Source organism: Caretta caretta, chromosome 4 (genome assembly GCF_965140235.1).
Source record: "Caretta caretta isolate rCarCar2 chromosome 4, rCarCar1.hap1, whole genome shotgun sequence".
NCBI lineage: Eukaryota > Metazoa > Chordata > Testudines > Cheloniidae > Caretta > Caretta caretta.
In genome coordinates this window covers 39,647,030-39,661,293 of record NC_134209.1, presented here as the reverse complement: position 1 = coordinate 39,661,293, position 14,264 = coordinate 39,647,030, and the positions used below count along the sequence as shown (strand labels likewise).

The 14,264-nt window shown below is 43.1% G+C and overlaps 1 protein-coding gene and 1 long non-coding RNA gene across 4 annotated transcripts in view; one reads left to right on the top strand and one right to left on the bottom strand.

Annotated features, from left to right (window-relative positions):
- Positions 1 to 4,831: 4,831 nt before the first annotated feature.
- Positions 4,832 to 8,932, bottom strand: LOC125635233 (uncharacterized). The gene is made up of 2 exons (XR_007356180.2): positions 8,812 to 8,932; positions 4,832 to 6,213 (listed from the first exon to the last, which is right to left on the bottom strand). It is a non-coding gene; the product is annotated as an uncharacterized LOC125635233 (long non-coding RNA).
- A 586-nt stretch (positions 8,933 to 9,518) lies between these two features.
- UBE2D3 (ubiquitin conjugating enzyme E2 D3) overlaps positions 9,519 to 14,264 on the top strand; it is a 29,105-nt gene continuing 24,359 nt past the window's right edge. Inside the window, exon 1 of one of the 3 annotated variants that reach the window (XM_075127548.1) lies at positions 9,519 to 9,905. In XM_075127548.1, coding sequence (XP_074983649.1) covers positions 9,882 to 9,905 — 24 coding nt within the window. In that variant the 5' untranslated portion in view covers positions 9,519 to 9,881. Of the gene's footprint in view, positions 9,906 to 10,019; positions 10,070 to 14,264 lie in introns of those variants that run through there. The other 2 variants (XM_048846633.2, XM_075127549.1) reach the window with 2 other exon arrangements.

The window sequence follows — 14,264 nt, the reverse complement described above, 5'->3', positions numbered from 1 at the left end:
ACCTTATTTTAAAAAATACTTTGGTTACTGAATTGCTGTTTGGCAGTTTGTTCCAATAGTCGTGTTTTAATGACATGAATAATAAAATAAGTCAGAAAACAAATAAGACTCACACCTCCAAAAGATAATTTTAAAATCATATAAATGTAGGGATGGGTGGGACCTCAAAATGTCATCTAGTCCATCTCCCCCATGCTGAGGCAGGATCACATATACCTGGACCATCCCTGACAGGTGTTTGTCTAATTTGTTTTTAACCTCCAGTGACAAGGATTCCACAACCTCTCGGTAACCTTTTCAAGTATCTAACTATCCTTATAGTTAGAAAGTTTTTTTCCTTATATCTAATCTAAATCTCCTTTGCTGCAGTTTAAACCAATTTCTTCTTGCCAAATCTTCAGTGGAAATGGAGAACACTTAATCACTGTCCTCTTTATAACAGCCCTTAACATACTTGACAACTGTTATCAGGTCCCCTCTCAGTGTTCTTTTCTCAAGACTAAACATACCTAGTTGTTTTTTAACCTTTCCTCATAGGTCAAGTTTCTAAACCTTTTTTGTCATTTATGTTGTTGTCCTCTGGACTTTCTCCAGTTCCTCCACATCTGTCTTAAAGTGTGGTGCCTAGAACTGGCACAGTATTCCAACTGAGGCTTCTCAAATAACATATTGAACTGCACTTCGCAGGAAACATTTATACTGAGTAGTGTAATGACTTCAGTTTATTATTCATTTATTGTGATGTTATGTTTAATTAACATGTCATGTCATTGTATGTTAAATAGAGTTAAGTTGTAGGATTATAGAAGTATAAGATTGATCAGTTAGAAGGGATAATTATTAGGGCTGTCAAGCGACTAAAAAAATTAATCACACTATTAATAATAGTATACCATTTATTTAAATATTTTTGATGTCTACATTTTCAAATATATTGATTTCAATTACAGCACAGAATAAAAAGTGTACAGTGCTCACTTTATTTTTTATTACAAATATTTGCACTATAAAAAACAAAAGAAATAGTATTTTTCAATTAACCTAATATAAGTACTGTAGTGCAATCTCTTTATCATAAAAGTTGAACTTAAAAATGTAGAATTATGTACCAAAAAACCTGCACTCAAATTCAAATAATGTAAAACTTTAGACCCTACAAGTCTAATCAGTCCTATTTCTTGTTCAGCAAATCGCTCAGACAAACAAGTTTGTTTACATTTGCAGAAGATAATGCTGCCTGCTTCTTGTTTACAGTGTCGCCTGAAAGTGAGAACAGGCATTCTCATGGCACTGTTGTAGCCAGCATCACAAGATATTTACATGCCAGATGCGCTAACGATTCATATGTCCCTTCATGCTTCAACCACCATTCCAGAGGACATGCGTCCATGCTGATGATGGATTCTGCTCGATAACGAGCTGAGCAGTGTGGACCGATGCATGTTCATTTTCATCATCAGAGTCAGATGCCACCAGGAGAAGGTTGATTTTCTTTTTTGGTGGTTTGGGTTCTGTAGTTTCCACATCAGAGTGTTGCTCTTTTAAGACTTCTGAAAGCATGCTCCGCGCCTCATCCCTCTCAGATTTTGGAAGGCACTTCAGATTCTTAAACCTTGGGTCGAGTGCTATAGCTATCTTTAGAAATTTCACATTGGTACCTTCTTTGCATTTTGTCAAATTTGCAGTGAAAGTGTTCTTAAAACGAACAACATGTGCTGAGTCATCATCCAGCACAGCTATAACATGAAATATATGGCAGAATGCAGGTAAAACAGAGCAGTAGACATACAATTCTCCCCCAAGGAGTTCAGTCGCAAATTTAATTAACACATTATTTTTTTAATGAGCGTCATCAGCATGGAAGCATGTCCTCTGGAATGATGGCCGAAGCATGAAGAGGCATAGGAATCTTTAGCGCGTCTGGCACATAAATACCTTGCAACACTGGCTACAACAGTGCCATGCGAACACCTGTTCTCACTGAGTGTGTAACACAGTGTTCTAGGACAGCACAGTGTTCAGGTTGAAGTAGAAGATAATGGTTTCCATAGGGACAATAGGAAAGTTCCTCCGTAGGATATTTTGTGAAAAATAAAAGATAACCCCCTGGTTCATTTAGTACAAACTGGTCCATTCCAATGATAGAACAAAAAATTGTTCTTCAGCCCTATTGTTTTAAGATGATATGAAGTAAAAGAATCTCTGACATTCTTATAAAATGAAAAAATGAGTCCCATTGGATTTGTATCCAGTGACTTCCACTAATGTTCATTGCAAATATCCAGTATTCCTTACTGAACTCCATAACTGAGAGGCTATAGCAAAAAACTATTGTACGTTATTATTTGTAATATAAATAATGGATATATTCTAAGTAGAAAATTATAAAATTACTGTTACATTATTTTAGAATATAATAAGAGAAGAATTCCTACCTGAAAAACCTGAGCAAGATTATATTACTATTTAGTCTGGCTATTGTTCAGGATTATTACAATGGAACTGTTATATTTTAAAAGTAGGTGCTCTGTTTATAAAATGCCTTAGTACCTACTGTACCATACCAATAATATGTACCATTGTTTAATTTTAAAGTTCCCTGTGAAGTAAAATGCCAATTATTGTAGCATTATATGGGACATCAAAGGTGAGAATGCCAGTTCCTGCAGTGCAGTGTGATTTGAATGGCAGGGACTAATAATAGTTCAAGCAAGTATTAGCTTTCTCTGTTGAAGCCTGAGTATATGATCTCCGCAACGCACCTAAACTCAGTTCAAAGTAACTGCTGGATAAGTATGACCAGTAGCATTGTGCTATTAGGATAAGTCATTTTATGTTAAGCTGTTGATTTTAATAATAGTGCTCTAGAGATTCCTGATTCAGGCTCTCACTCCCAGTGCCAGGTCTGGCAGCACTGACCCTGAGGAAGGGATTAACCCCCTTGTTACTCATCTGTGATCTCACAGAAGACAAAGGTACCTATCAACTAATGACCATGGACTGCCTCTTCAGGAAGCCGGCCAGTTTGGACCAGCTGGAGAACAAAAAACTAAGGTGGCTAGCCAGTTGACAAGTTTGCCCAGGAAGAAGAACAAAGGACTGAGGAGGGGCCAGGTGGGGGATTGTATAGTGTGGGTTGCTGGAAGCGGAGACACTTCTCGACTGTGGGCTGAGAGAGAGCCCTGGGCTCTGTACAGACCCAGCTGGACTTCGCTGTAGCTTCCTGTTTCCTATGCTAACCTAAGGGCTTCCTACGCTATGTTCCGTATATCTTTAAAAACAAACCAAAAAACAAAACAAAACTGTTTTTACAATGCTGGCTGAGAGTCGCTCCAGATTAAGTTGGGGTGCATTGCTCCCTTCGTGTGTAACTCTCTCCCATGTGTCCAATTCAGGTGGACTTGCTGAGGGGATCTCACGGTGTGAAGGAAGGGTGCTGAAGGCTCTGAGGTTCAGTCCCCAGAGCCAGTGAAGCCACAGGACTTACCACAGAGAAAGCATGCAACCCTTGAGGATTGACCTCTGAAGGCAGTTCTCCTGGGGGCTATTACAGAGCTGTTTGAGAGCACCGGGCCTGTAGGATCCATGATACCTGGTAAGAAGCATTTGAATAAACTACCAATGAAATTATCCTCACACTCTAAACCAAATGGCAACAATCCTAGATTAAGGCAGAACAAGATACTAAATATCACAAATGCTTCATTAAACTGAATCAAATACCAAGCTGAGGAATGCTGATTTGGAACCGGTGGATATAAAGGCAAAGGGCCTGATTCTGATCTCTCATTGGTTTTACATTTGTATAACTCCCTTCACTTCAATGGGTTTATTCTGGATTTACACAAGTGTGAATGCAAGATCAAATTCTGATCTCTGTTGCACTAGTGTAAACCTTCAGTAACTCTACTGAAATAATTGAATTTATTCTACATTTATGCTGGTGTAGCTGAGAGCATAATCTGGCCTGAAAGCTCTATGGAACTCTTTGGACACGCTGGGCCTGGTTCTTAAATCAGGAATAACTAAACTGAAGTCAGTGGCTTTATATTGGAATAAAATCAGTGTAAATGCAATTAAAATAAAATCCTGAAATTCTCTGACCAGAAAACACTCAAGGAGCCAATTTTGCAATGCACTTGAGTACTACCTCAGCAGATCAGGGCAAATATATTAAGGTTGAAATGCTAAATGTATGTAAATCAGGAAATCCATATTCATTGTTCCTACAGCAATCATAACTTGTCTCACTAGTATTTTCCATTACTTCATTTGGTGTTATCTTCATTACTTTATGTCAGCATTGCAAAGCTCTGCACAGGCTTTTATAATAGGGCCGGAACCTGCAAACCCTTACTTGCACGTTAGTAAAGACTAATCTAATTATTCTTGTTGAGATCAAAGAGTTACTGAATATTCATGATAATTTTGAAAGCTGATAAATATATATATATATAACATTGCTAAAAGATTTGAGAGAAATCAGACTGGTAGGAGAGAGTTTCTTCTTCCAGTGTTTATTATTATATGTTTTTGTAATTTATGGCAGGGGAGCTAAAACCTTGGGCAGTGCCCTGTTTTTATTTTTTTATAACTCTAAATAAATTAATAACATAACTTTAAATGTCCTTGCCTTTTTAGAATTAAAATCTCAAGTATCATGTTACATTAACATACTATAATGTATTTAATTTAATTGCTTTTAAATAAAAACTATTGAGCATACAAACTACCTATTTTTTATTTCATCATGTATATTCACGTAACATGACAATATATTCTTATTTACAGAAATGATAATCTATGACAAACCAATGACCACACATGAAACCACTCAGCAGTTATTTTTATTTTATCACAAGTACATGAGATCACACTTTCAAATATGTTTTTATTTTGATGTGTGATCTTTGAAATAGCACACAAAAACAAGATGTTTACCAGGATAACTATTCTTGCACACTTACATGAGCAAGAAAAATTACAGAGATGTATGCTATATTTTCACTCATTTATAATGTATTTCTCAACCATTTTATTATAAAATAGCAAAGCATGACATCCTCAAAGATGCCTAATCAGATTTCAGATTTCAAAATAGAACAATTTTTGAGTATTCCACATTTAAAAAGTGTCTAAAAACTGTTAATTAGTGAAAATTTTTCAAAAATGGATAGTTGGAATTTTACTTATTTCTCCAAAATTATTCACTTTCAGGATTACAACAAGCTATAAGTAACAGTAAGGTATTCTATAGTGATGGCCCAAAACAATGTAGAGACATTAATGAAAGATGTGGTTTGGACCACAGTAATAATGATTATATGGTGTAGTGCTGATGCAAGCATCTGGGTAACAAAAGGAGTAGGAGCAAAGAAGATGCTTAGAATGGGTAAAATTTATCACACAGAAAAACATCATTTTTTTCTTAGGGCCACACTTGCTAAAATCCCTTAACAGCCACATATCAGTCCCATATTAAAAAACATTTAATTTTATAAGGCAGAATATTATTTTCAATGTGTTTGCCCTATAACCCAGTTCTTCTCAAACTTTTTTATACTGGGAAACATTTTTAAAGATTGAGATTTTCTTGTGGACACTTTCCCTCCTGGGCCCACATCTCTTCTGCAGTAACTAGACTCCTTGGGTACACAGAAAAGTAATAACAGAGCAATACTAAAGACAACATAATGAAAACAAACTCAAATCACTGAAATGGATATGATTGTTTGGTTATGCTCCTCAATTATGTATCTATGCTGGTTATTTCTTTTCTCTGGACATCACAGTTGTTAATAGTAAACCTCCCATAATTTCCTGAAAACTCCACTGCTCTAATCTCTCCAGGTCAGTTTGCAGTTTGATTTTGTCCTCTTACATGTTTGCTACTTCACCAAAATGGGGTGAGGTTCTTGCCTCAAAAATCTAAGTATGATTGAATTTACACAAATAGAAGCATCTAATACAAAGTTAGAAAGCAGCCTTGTTCTGAGTTACCTATATAAAAAAGGCTTTATCAACCTTTAGACAGGAAGCATCAATGTTTAAGACTGACCAGTTACTCCACCAGGATAAAAGCAGCAGTTTCATGGGTCATTTAGAAGTGTTCTGGGAGAATTACAGTAGTCCATGGATCTCAGTGTGATAATCAAGTTAATTCCAGAGAGAATGACTCTAAGTGCTTGAGGATCCAGGTACCACCCCCTGTTCCTAGAACAGAAATGGACATAAGGCTTGAAGTAGGTGTCATTTTCAAAATCTTGGAAGAGTGTAGACTCTTTCTTAAATATTTGCTTGAGCCACAGCTCTTCCCCCTAAAGAGGCAGGCATACAATTGTATTTTTGGCTTTACTATTCTGATGGTCTTGTAAAATGAATAAGCCAAGTCTCAGCATCATACCTGACCTCCTACAGAGGGCTTCTTATACCATTCCCAGAATCCTCCCAGCTCTTGCTGCAAGGGCCCTAGGGTGACCAGATAGCAAGTACAAAAAATTGGAATACTTTTTTGGAGGGAGGCATAGTTGCCTATATAAGATGAAGCCCCTAATATTGGGAGTCTGGTCACCCTAAAGGGACCTCATGTTCCATTCTCAGAGGAGCCTCTTATATGCACCATGCACCTAGCCTTCTCCAGAGTCTTGACTTTCTCCTGACCCCATTCTCTGAAGATCATACAGGAGTCCAAGATAAATTGTGATCACATAAAACAAGCTCTATTTTGTTTCTTGGAGACATCAGGACTTAATTTACTTAAGAGTCACTCACTGCAGAGCAGAAGTGTCAAACACATTGCCCTTTTGACACATTTGGGAATGCAGTGGCAGAGTCAGATTCTCCCAAATCTAAACTGTTTTTTAAATAAGATTTCTAGTCCTCATGGTTATCAAAAAGGTAGGCTTCCAAAAGTGTTGTTTGCCTTGGTCTGCAGACAGCCTGAAATAATAGTCCTGATGTGTGAACTTCCATCATAGAATTGTAGGACTGGAAGGACCTCCAGAGAGGTCTAGTCCAGTCCCATACATTCATTGCAGCACTAAGTATTACCTAGACCCTCACTGGCACGTGTTTGTCCAACCTGCTCTTAAAAATCTTCAATTATGGAGATTCCACAACCTCCCTAGGTAATTTATACCAGTGTTTAAGTACCCTGACAAATTGTAACCTAAACTGCCCTTGCTGCAATTTAAGCCCATTGCTTCTTGTCCTATCTTCAGAGGCTAAGGAGAACATTTTTTTTCCCTCCTCTTTGTAACAACCTCTTATGTACTTGAAAACTGTTATCATGTTCCCTCTCAATCTTTTCTTCACCCAACTAAACAAACCCAATTTTTTCAGTCTTCCCTCATAGGTCATGTTCTCTAGACCTTTATTCATTTTTGTTGCTCTTTGCTGGACTTTCTGCAATTTGTCCACGCCTATTCTCATTCAGGAGCTAATTATAAAGTTAATAATGTCACCTTTAACTTTTTAATTGCTGAGCAGTGGTAGGAATGGGGAGGGGGTCAGACATGGCCCAGGGGGAATGGGAATTGAGAGCCACGGAAGGACTAAGGCCATGCAAGGATCAGGAGCCACAGAGCCATTGTCACAGCAAGCAAGATAGGGTTTCCACCTGTTTTTTTAACGGAACAGCTGGTCGAAAAGGGACCCTGGCAGCTCCGATCAGGACTGCAGACTGGGCCATTAAAAGTCCAGTTGGCACAGGGCTAGCAGGCTCCCTACCCGGCTCTGCGTGGCTCTCAGGAAGCGGTGGGCGTGTCCCTCTGGTTCCTAGGCATAGGGGTAGCCACTGGGACGCCATGTGCTGCCCCCGCCCCGAGCGCTGGCTCCACAACTCCCATTGGCCGGGAACTGCAGCCAATGGAGGCTGCAGGAGCCACGCCACCTGGCCACGCCTCTGCCTAGGAGCCAGAGGGACATGGTGGCCACTTCCCAGAAGCCACCTGAGGTAAGCGCCACCCAGAGTCTGCACCCCAAATCCCCAGCCAAGCCCCCTTCTGCACCCAAACTACCTCCTGGAGCCTGTGCCCAGCACCCCATCCTATGGCCTTACCCCTGCTCAGAACACCCTCCCACATGCTGAATGCCTTCGCCCCAGCTCAGAGCCCCCTCCTGCACCCCAAACCCTTCATCTCCAGCCTCACCCCCCTCCTGCACCTCAACCTAGTGAAAATGAGTGAGGATGGGGGAGCTGGAGTTAGCAGGGGGTGGGGCCTTGGGGAAAGAGCAGGACTTCACGGCAGAACAAGGGTGTTGTTGCAATTTTTTGTGCAATTAGAAAGTTAGCAACCCTAACCAAGATGTTTCTGAATCAGGGGGTAGCAGTGTTAGTCTGTATCCACCAAACAGGGAGTCTGGTGGCACCTTAAAGACTAAGAGATTTATTTGAGCATAAGCTTTTGTGGGTAAAAATCCCACTTCTTCAGATGCATGGAGTGGAAAATACAGATGCAGGCATTGTATACTGACACATGAAGTGAAGGGAGTTACTTCACAAGTGGAAAACCAGCGTTGACAGGGACAATTCGATCAGGCTGGATGTAGTCCACATCCAGTAATTGATGAGCAGGTGTCAATTCCAGGAGAGGAAAAGCTGCTTTTGTAGTCAGCCAGCCACTCCCAGGCCCTATTCAACCCCAAATTAATGGTGTTAAATTTGCAAATTAATTTTAGTTCTGCAGTTTCCCTTTGAAGTCCTTTGCTGAAGATGTGGCTGTACATCCAACAATCCTAGCACAAGCAAGGCAGCGTAACTATGCCCCAGTGTAACTGGGCCAGGTGAACCCAGCTGGGGACACGACTGACCTCCACTCCACCGAGGCGCAAACCTGCCGCGCCTATACAGGACGTACACGGACCCGGAAACACACCCAGGACACAGGGAAACCAACAGGAAGGGGAGGGGCGTTCCTGCCACTCCTCCTCTAGCCGCGCTGGGGTTTGTTTCCCCTTCACGGCGGCTGAGCGGAGGGATACCAGGACGCGGTTAGCCAAACACGAACGCAGATCCGGCCGCAACGGCCATTTTGTGTACACGCACAGACGAACCCCTTCGGGGCGGGGACGAGCGAGCGAGCGATCACGAGCCGGGCACGCAGGAGCATCGAAGGCCCGGCAAGACCCTTCGCTCTGTGAGCTGCTCCGTAGCCCGCAGAGCGACGGACAAACCGCCCACTGGGCCCTGCCTAATGCACCGGAAGCTCCCGTTTCACACTGTCTGCGAAGAGGGAACGACGAGCTCCTGATTGGCGAAGCGGCACCTCTTTGCCCTCCCCGGAACAGGAACGCATGCGCTCTTCCTCTCTTCCCTCCCCACCCCCGCAGCACTAGAAGGCGCATGCGCGCAGCTTGCACGAGTCTGAGCCTGTCCCCCGGACTTCCCCCCCATCAGTCTCGGGAGCGCGTGCGCGGATTCCCAGGCGGCGGCGGTTAGCACGTCCCTCCCCCGCTCCAGTCGGAGGGGGGTGCAGGCGAGGTTCCTCAGTGACCCGCCCCCGGGAGCGGGGGGCGGTGCCTGCTGTCCCCTCCTTTCTTCCTCGGCCTCGCCACCGGCGGCGGGTGTGCAAGGGGGCTGAGCTCGGTTTCTTCCGTGGCGGCGGAGGCTCAGCTCATCGTCTGTTCTCTCCCGGGCGGGACAGGCGGCGGCAGGAGCAGCCAGCGATCTCCGGGGAAGGGGCCGGGCCCGCCCGTCGGGAGGAGGCTCTGGGCGGCTGCGCTCCGTGCGGGCGGGCGCCCCTGGCTGTTTCCGGAGGAAGGAGAGACGCACCTCTCCCCCCTCCCCCCTCAGCGCGAGCGGAGCCCGGAGTCACCGCGGCGCAGAGACAGGCCCGGCGGGCGGCGGCGGCGGCGCGCGCACACACGCACACACACACACAATGGCGCTCAAACGCATCAACAAGGTGAGCGAGGGGCGGGCTGGGGAGACGGCGCTGCTGCCCCCCATCCCCCCTCCCCGACGCCGGGTTGCGCGTCAGGCCCCGGCGGGGGCGAGTCCCTGGGGCGGTGTTGCTGTCGCTCGGGGTTATTGGGTCCCGCACGGACGGGAAGGGGTCAGCGTTGCCTGGTGCGTGCGCGGTGCCCCCGGCTGTGGTGGGGAGTGAGGGGGGCGTCCGGCCGGGGCGGGTGACCCTCGTCTGCGGTGAGGAGCAGGGGGCCTGCCGGGCAGGGGGGTGGCTGATCTCCTTCCGGGGCTCGGGCTGGCTGCGTGGGGAGGGCGGGCGATGTCGCCCGGGAGCCCCTTTTGTCGCAGTCACCGGGAAGGTCGCGGTGGCCCCGCGGGGACGCTGTGGGCTGTCCGGAGGGCCAGGGCAGGGGCTCTAAATGTCAGTGTCACCCGGCGCGGAGATGGTGTCGGCTTCTCGCCTCCATCGCTTCCGCTGCTGCTGTTACTGATTCCCCGGCTGTGCTGTGGCTGTGTTTACATCGCAGGGACAGTCGGTGCTGGGTCGCTCCTTCCCAAGGGGGGAATCCGCCTCCCGGCCCGATTGGTTTCTCTTCCCTGCCGTGTAACTTCTTTCCCGCATTGTAAGATGGCGGCGGGTTTGCCTAGTTCAGGCTCTTTCCGGGTCTCTTGGTTTCTGCAATAACATGACACACACACACGTCCACGCTCCCGTCAAGTCACACTATATAGCAGCAGCTGCTCCTATTCCTCTAGATTTCCCCTTCCCCCTGCAAACCCACTACTTTCATAATGTAGAGGAATGGCTTTTTACCTCATCTCTTGCTTTATTGGGGGCGGAAGACTGTGTGATGTATTGAGAATTTCGTCCTTGCACAATCCAGCAGGGTGGAGTAACTTTACAGCTAACTCAGAAAAAATGTTGGGGTGAAGGCAGTCTAGCCTTTCCTGAGAGGAAGGTTAGTGGCAGAGGGTGGGGTTTAGATAACTTGTAAATCTTAATTTCAGTTGTGACGTTCCTGTGGAACAAAGGTTTAGTGTTATTGTGCAGCATCCACGCTCCCAAACTGTTGGGGTCTTAATGACAAGCATGATTAAAGATAAATAGCTTAAGCTCTAAATTGGTGTTGATCTGTACTTACAAGCATTATGGCATTTTAAATATTTTGAGACTGGATGGATTATTTTTCTCCTGGTCACTTTACAGCTTGCCAACAAGCCAGAAACTCATAGTGCCCTTAAATCATACACTGAAAATGTCAATTTTGGATACAATGATTAGGGTTTGTCATATTTTTTTCTTAAATATTACAGTAACTTGACACTCTTACTGTGGAGGAGGTCTGGTGGCTTGACTTACTAGTTTGGTTATCTAACAGGAGCATAATGTGGTTACTGTGTCTTAATTTATTGCTTGCACTCAAGAATAACACAACTCTTAAATTCAAAACTGTTATAAGTAGGAGAATTGTAGATTTGAATTAAAATGACACTCTTAAAACACTTTCAAAATAGTTTCTGGTAAACCTGCTACCAAAACTTGTTTCCACTGTAACAGTGGATGATATAAAACTTAAATTAAAATGCAGCTGGGAGACTCCCTGGTACGCTTTGTCACCAACTCATGCAAGTGAAATGCATCCTGAACTCAGACTTCTGTAGGGCCGAGGAATTTGTCAAGCATAAATCAAGACAAACTTTCAGATGCATAGTCTATACTTAACCTGATATTTTACTTGGAGCCTTAGCACATTTTTAAAAGTAATTTTGTACCAAGAAGTCTATTTAGATTGTAAGATCTTTGGGGTGTAGGGACTGTCTACAGTGCTTAACAAAATGGGGCTGCATTCTTAGATGGTTTTTAGGCACTGTTGTAATAAACATGACTAATAATACAAGTGTATGTCCAGGGGTTAAAATCTTTCTTGTCCAGGGTTAGTGGTTGGAAATGGTAACAATTTTTGACTAGTGTAGCCAAACCAGGCTGCAAGTATGCCTCAGTTTGTTCTGTTTACAGTTGTGACTTGATTTTCAGCAGTTGTCATCTGAGACAATTATAGTTAGATTAATCTTTTATCTGTAATTTGGGATTTTGAGGTGCTTTCTAGTGCTCTCAGGAGAATTGATGCTAAAATCGAAGCATAAGAAAATAAAATCGTAAACAAATGAGGTGAATTTAAGATCTGTCTCACCAGTGACAAAGCAGCCGTCTCTAGCTTTAGTGGTTGAAGAGCTGGGATCCCCAGCTTTTAAATGGCAAGATCATCCAGACATCAGATTCTAGATTTTTGTGGTGCAACAGATCAGACTTTGAAACTCCATGCTTCCTTATAGTATGTGCTTGGCACTAGTCCAGGGCTGCAAAATGCAAGTCCAGGACCTCAGAGCACTGTAATTGTATATACCTGATTCAGTCTAACTTGTAAGTCTGTAGAAATTTTACGTGCCAAGGTCAGAGTTCATTGTCTTCAGCAGATGACAGCACAAACACCCAAAGGGGAGGCATTTTCTTTCAATCCCTGATCTGTTTTGATTCCTTTGTTATGGACCATGCTCTTTGAAGTGAACCAAAACATTAAACTTGGGGCTTGGCAGGTAAGTAAAAATTGACTTTCAGGTCTAGCTAATGTATAGAAATTAGTTCCAAGAAGTTGGGATTCAGGATAAGACTACTTTTTTTAAAATTTATTTACAAAGGCTATCTAATATGGACTTGGCACTTCATCAACCATTTTGAAGCTGCATTTTAGAATAGCTGACAACATTGGGCTATGTATTTTGGGGTAACTTTTTAGGAAGGAATCTTCAAGTCATTGAGTCTTCAGTTTTAACCTTGAAACTACTGATTTCTTGTTTGAGGGTTAAATTAACATTAAAACAGAATACTGACTTTTGGTATTTGGGAAGAAATAGATGAAAATGTTATAACTGACCGCATTAATTTTTCACACTTATTTATATAAGCACATTACATTACTACCAATGTACTGTAGGTACGAGGCAGCTTTCAGTTTAGTGGCAATTTGAGATTATTTCCCAATGCAAAATACTTTGTCAGTTTCTGCCCAAAGAAGTGGGATGGTATTGATCTAATGCAGGGGTGGCTAACCTGTGGCTCCAGAGCCACATGCAGCTCTTCAGAAGTTAATATGCGGCTCCTTGTATAGGCACCGACTCCGGGGCTGGAGTTACAGGCGACAACTTTCCAGTGGGCCAGGGGTATTCACTGCTCAACCTCTGGCTCTGCCACAGGCACTGACCCCACTCCACCCCTTCCCGCCCCCTCCCCATAGCCTGTCATGCCCTCGCTCCTCCCCCTCCCTCCCAGAGTCTCCTGCATGCTAGAAAACAGCTGATCAGTAGGTGTGGGGAGAGAGAGGGAGGTGCTGATCAGCGGAGCTGCTGGTGGGTGGAAGGGGAAGCTGATGTGGGGCTGCTGTCGTATTACTGTGGCTCTTTGGCAATGTATGTTGGTAAATTCCAACTCCTCCTCAGGCTCAGGGTGGCCACCCCGATCTAATGGGAATCTGACTACATCAAACCATTTTAATGGCAACTACTCTTAAAATAAGGAAATTGAAACGTTTATAATCTGTTTGTGCACCATGGGACCAAAGATTCCATAATATTGTGCAGGAAAAGTTTTTTCTTCAGTCTAATAATTTTGGAGAGAGCGCAGGAGCAGGATTAAAAAACTGATTCAAATGGAGGATGTACACTGCATTTAATGCCCAGAGGACACTAGTGAGTGACAGTGTGTTTTTAAAAAAATATATATATATGAAGCAGAATATTTTTCAGATTTGTTGACCACTGATAAAGGGTTAGTAACTTGAAATCATGCTTTAAAAATTAGTCTTGTTCTAGAGCCCCTCTAACATATTTTTGTTCTGTCATTTTCCTAATTTAAGTTTTTATTCTGTTGTGTAGGGTTCTCAAACAGCAAATAAAGGAAAACTGGTTATGCAAGGCAAATAGTGAAATTGACTCTGATAGCACTGTATACATATATGTGGAGTACACAAATTGGGGGAGACGAGATAGAAGTTTTGTCTAATCTTTTAGTTTTAGTAACTTTAGATTTTGTAACAATTCAAACTCAGAAGCAACTACGTGTCCCCTTAAATTAATCAAATGTTTCAACAGAATTTAAACAGATTTTCCCACCTCTAGAACATTCTTACAATAAATTACCTTTCCTGTGCATCAATTGGATTGGTCTTCAGTAAGAAATGCTAAGAAAAATTATACTGAGATGCCACGATGGTTCAATATGTGAAGCTGAAAAAGAGGTCCCGTAGTTCTTAGTTACTTTATTTAGTACCATATAACTATTTGAGGTATTAAAAGTAGTCGC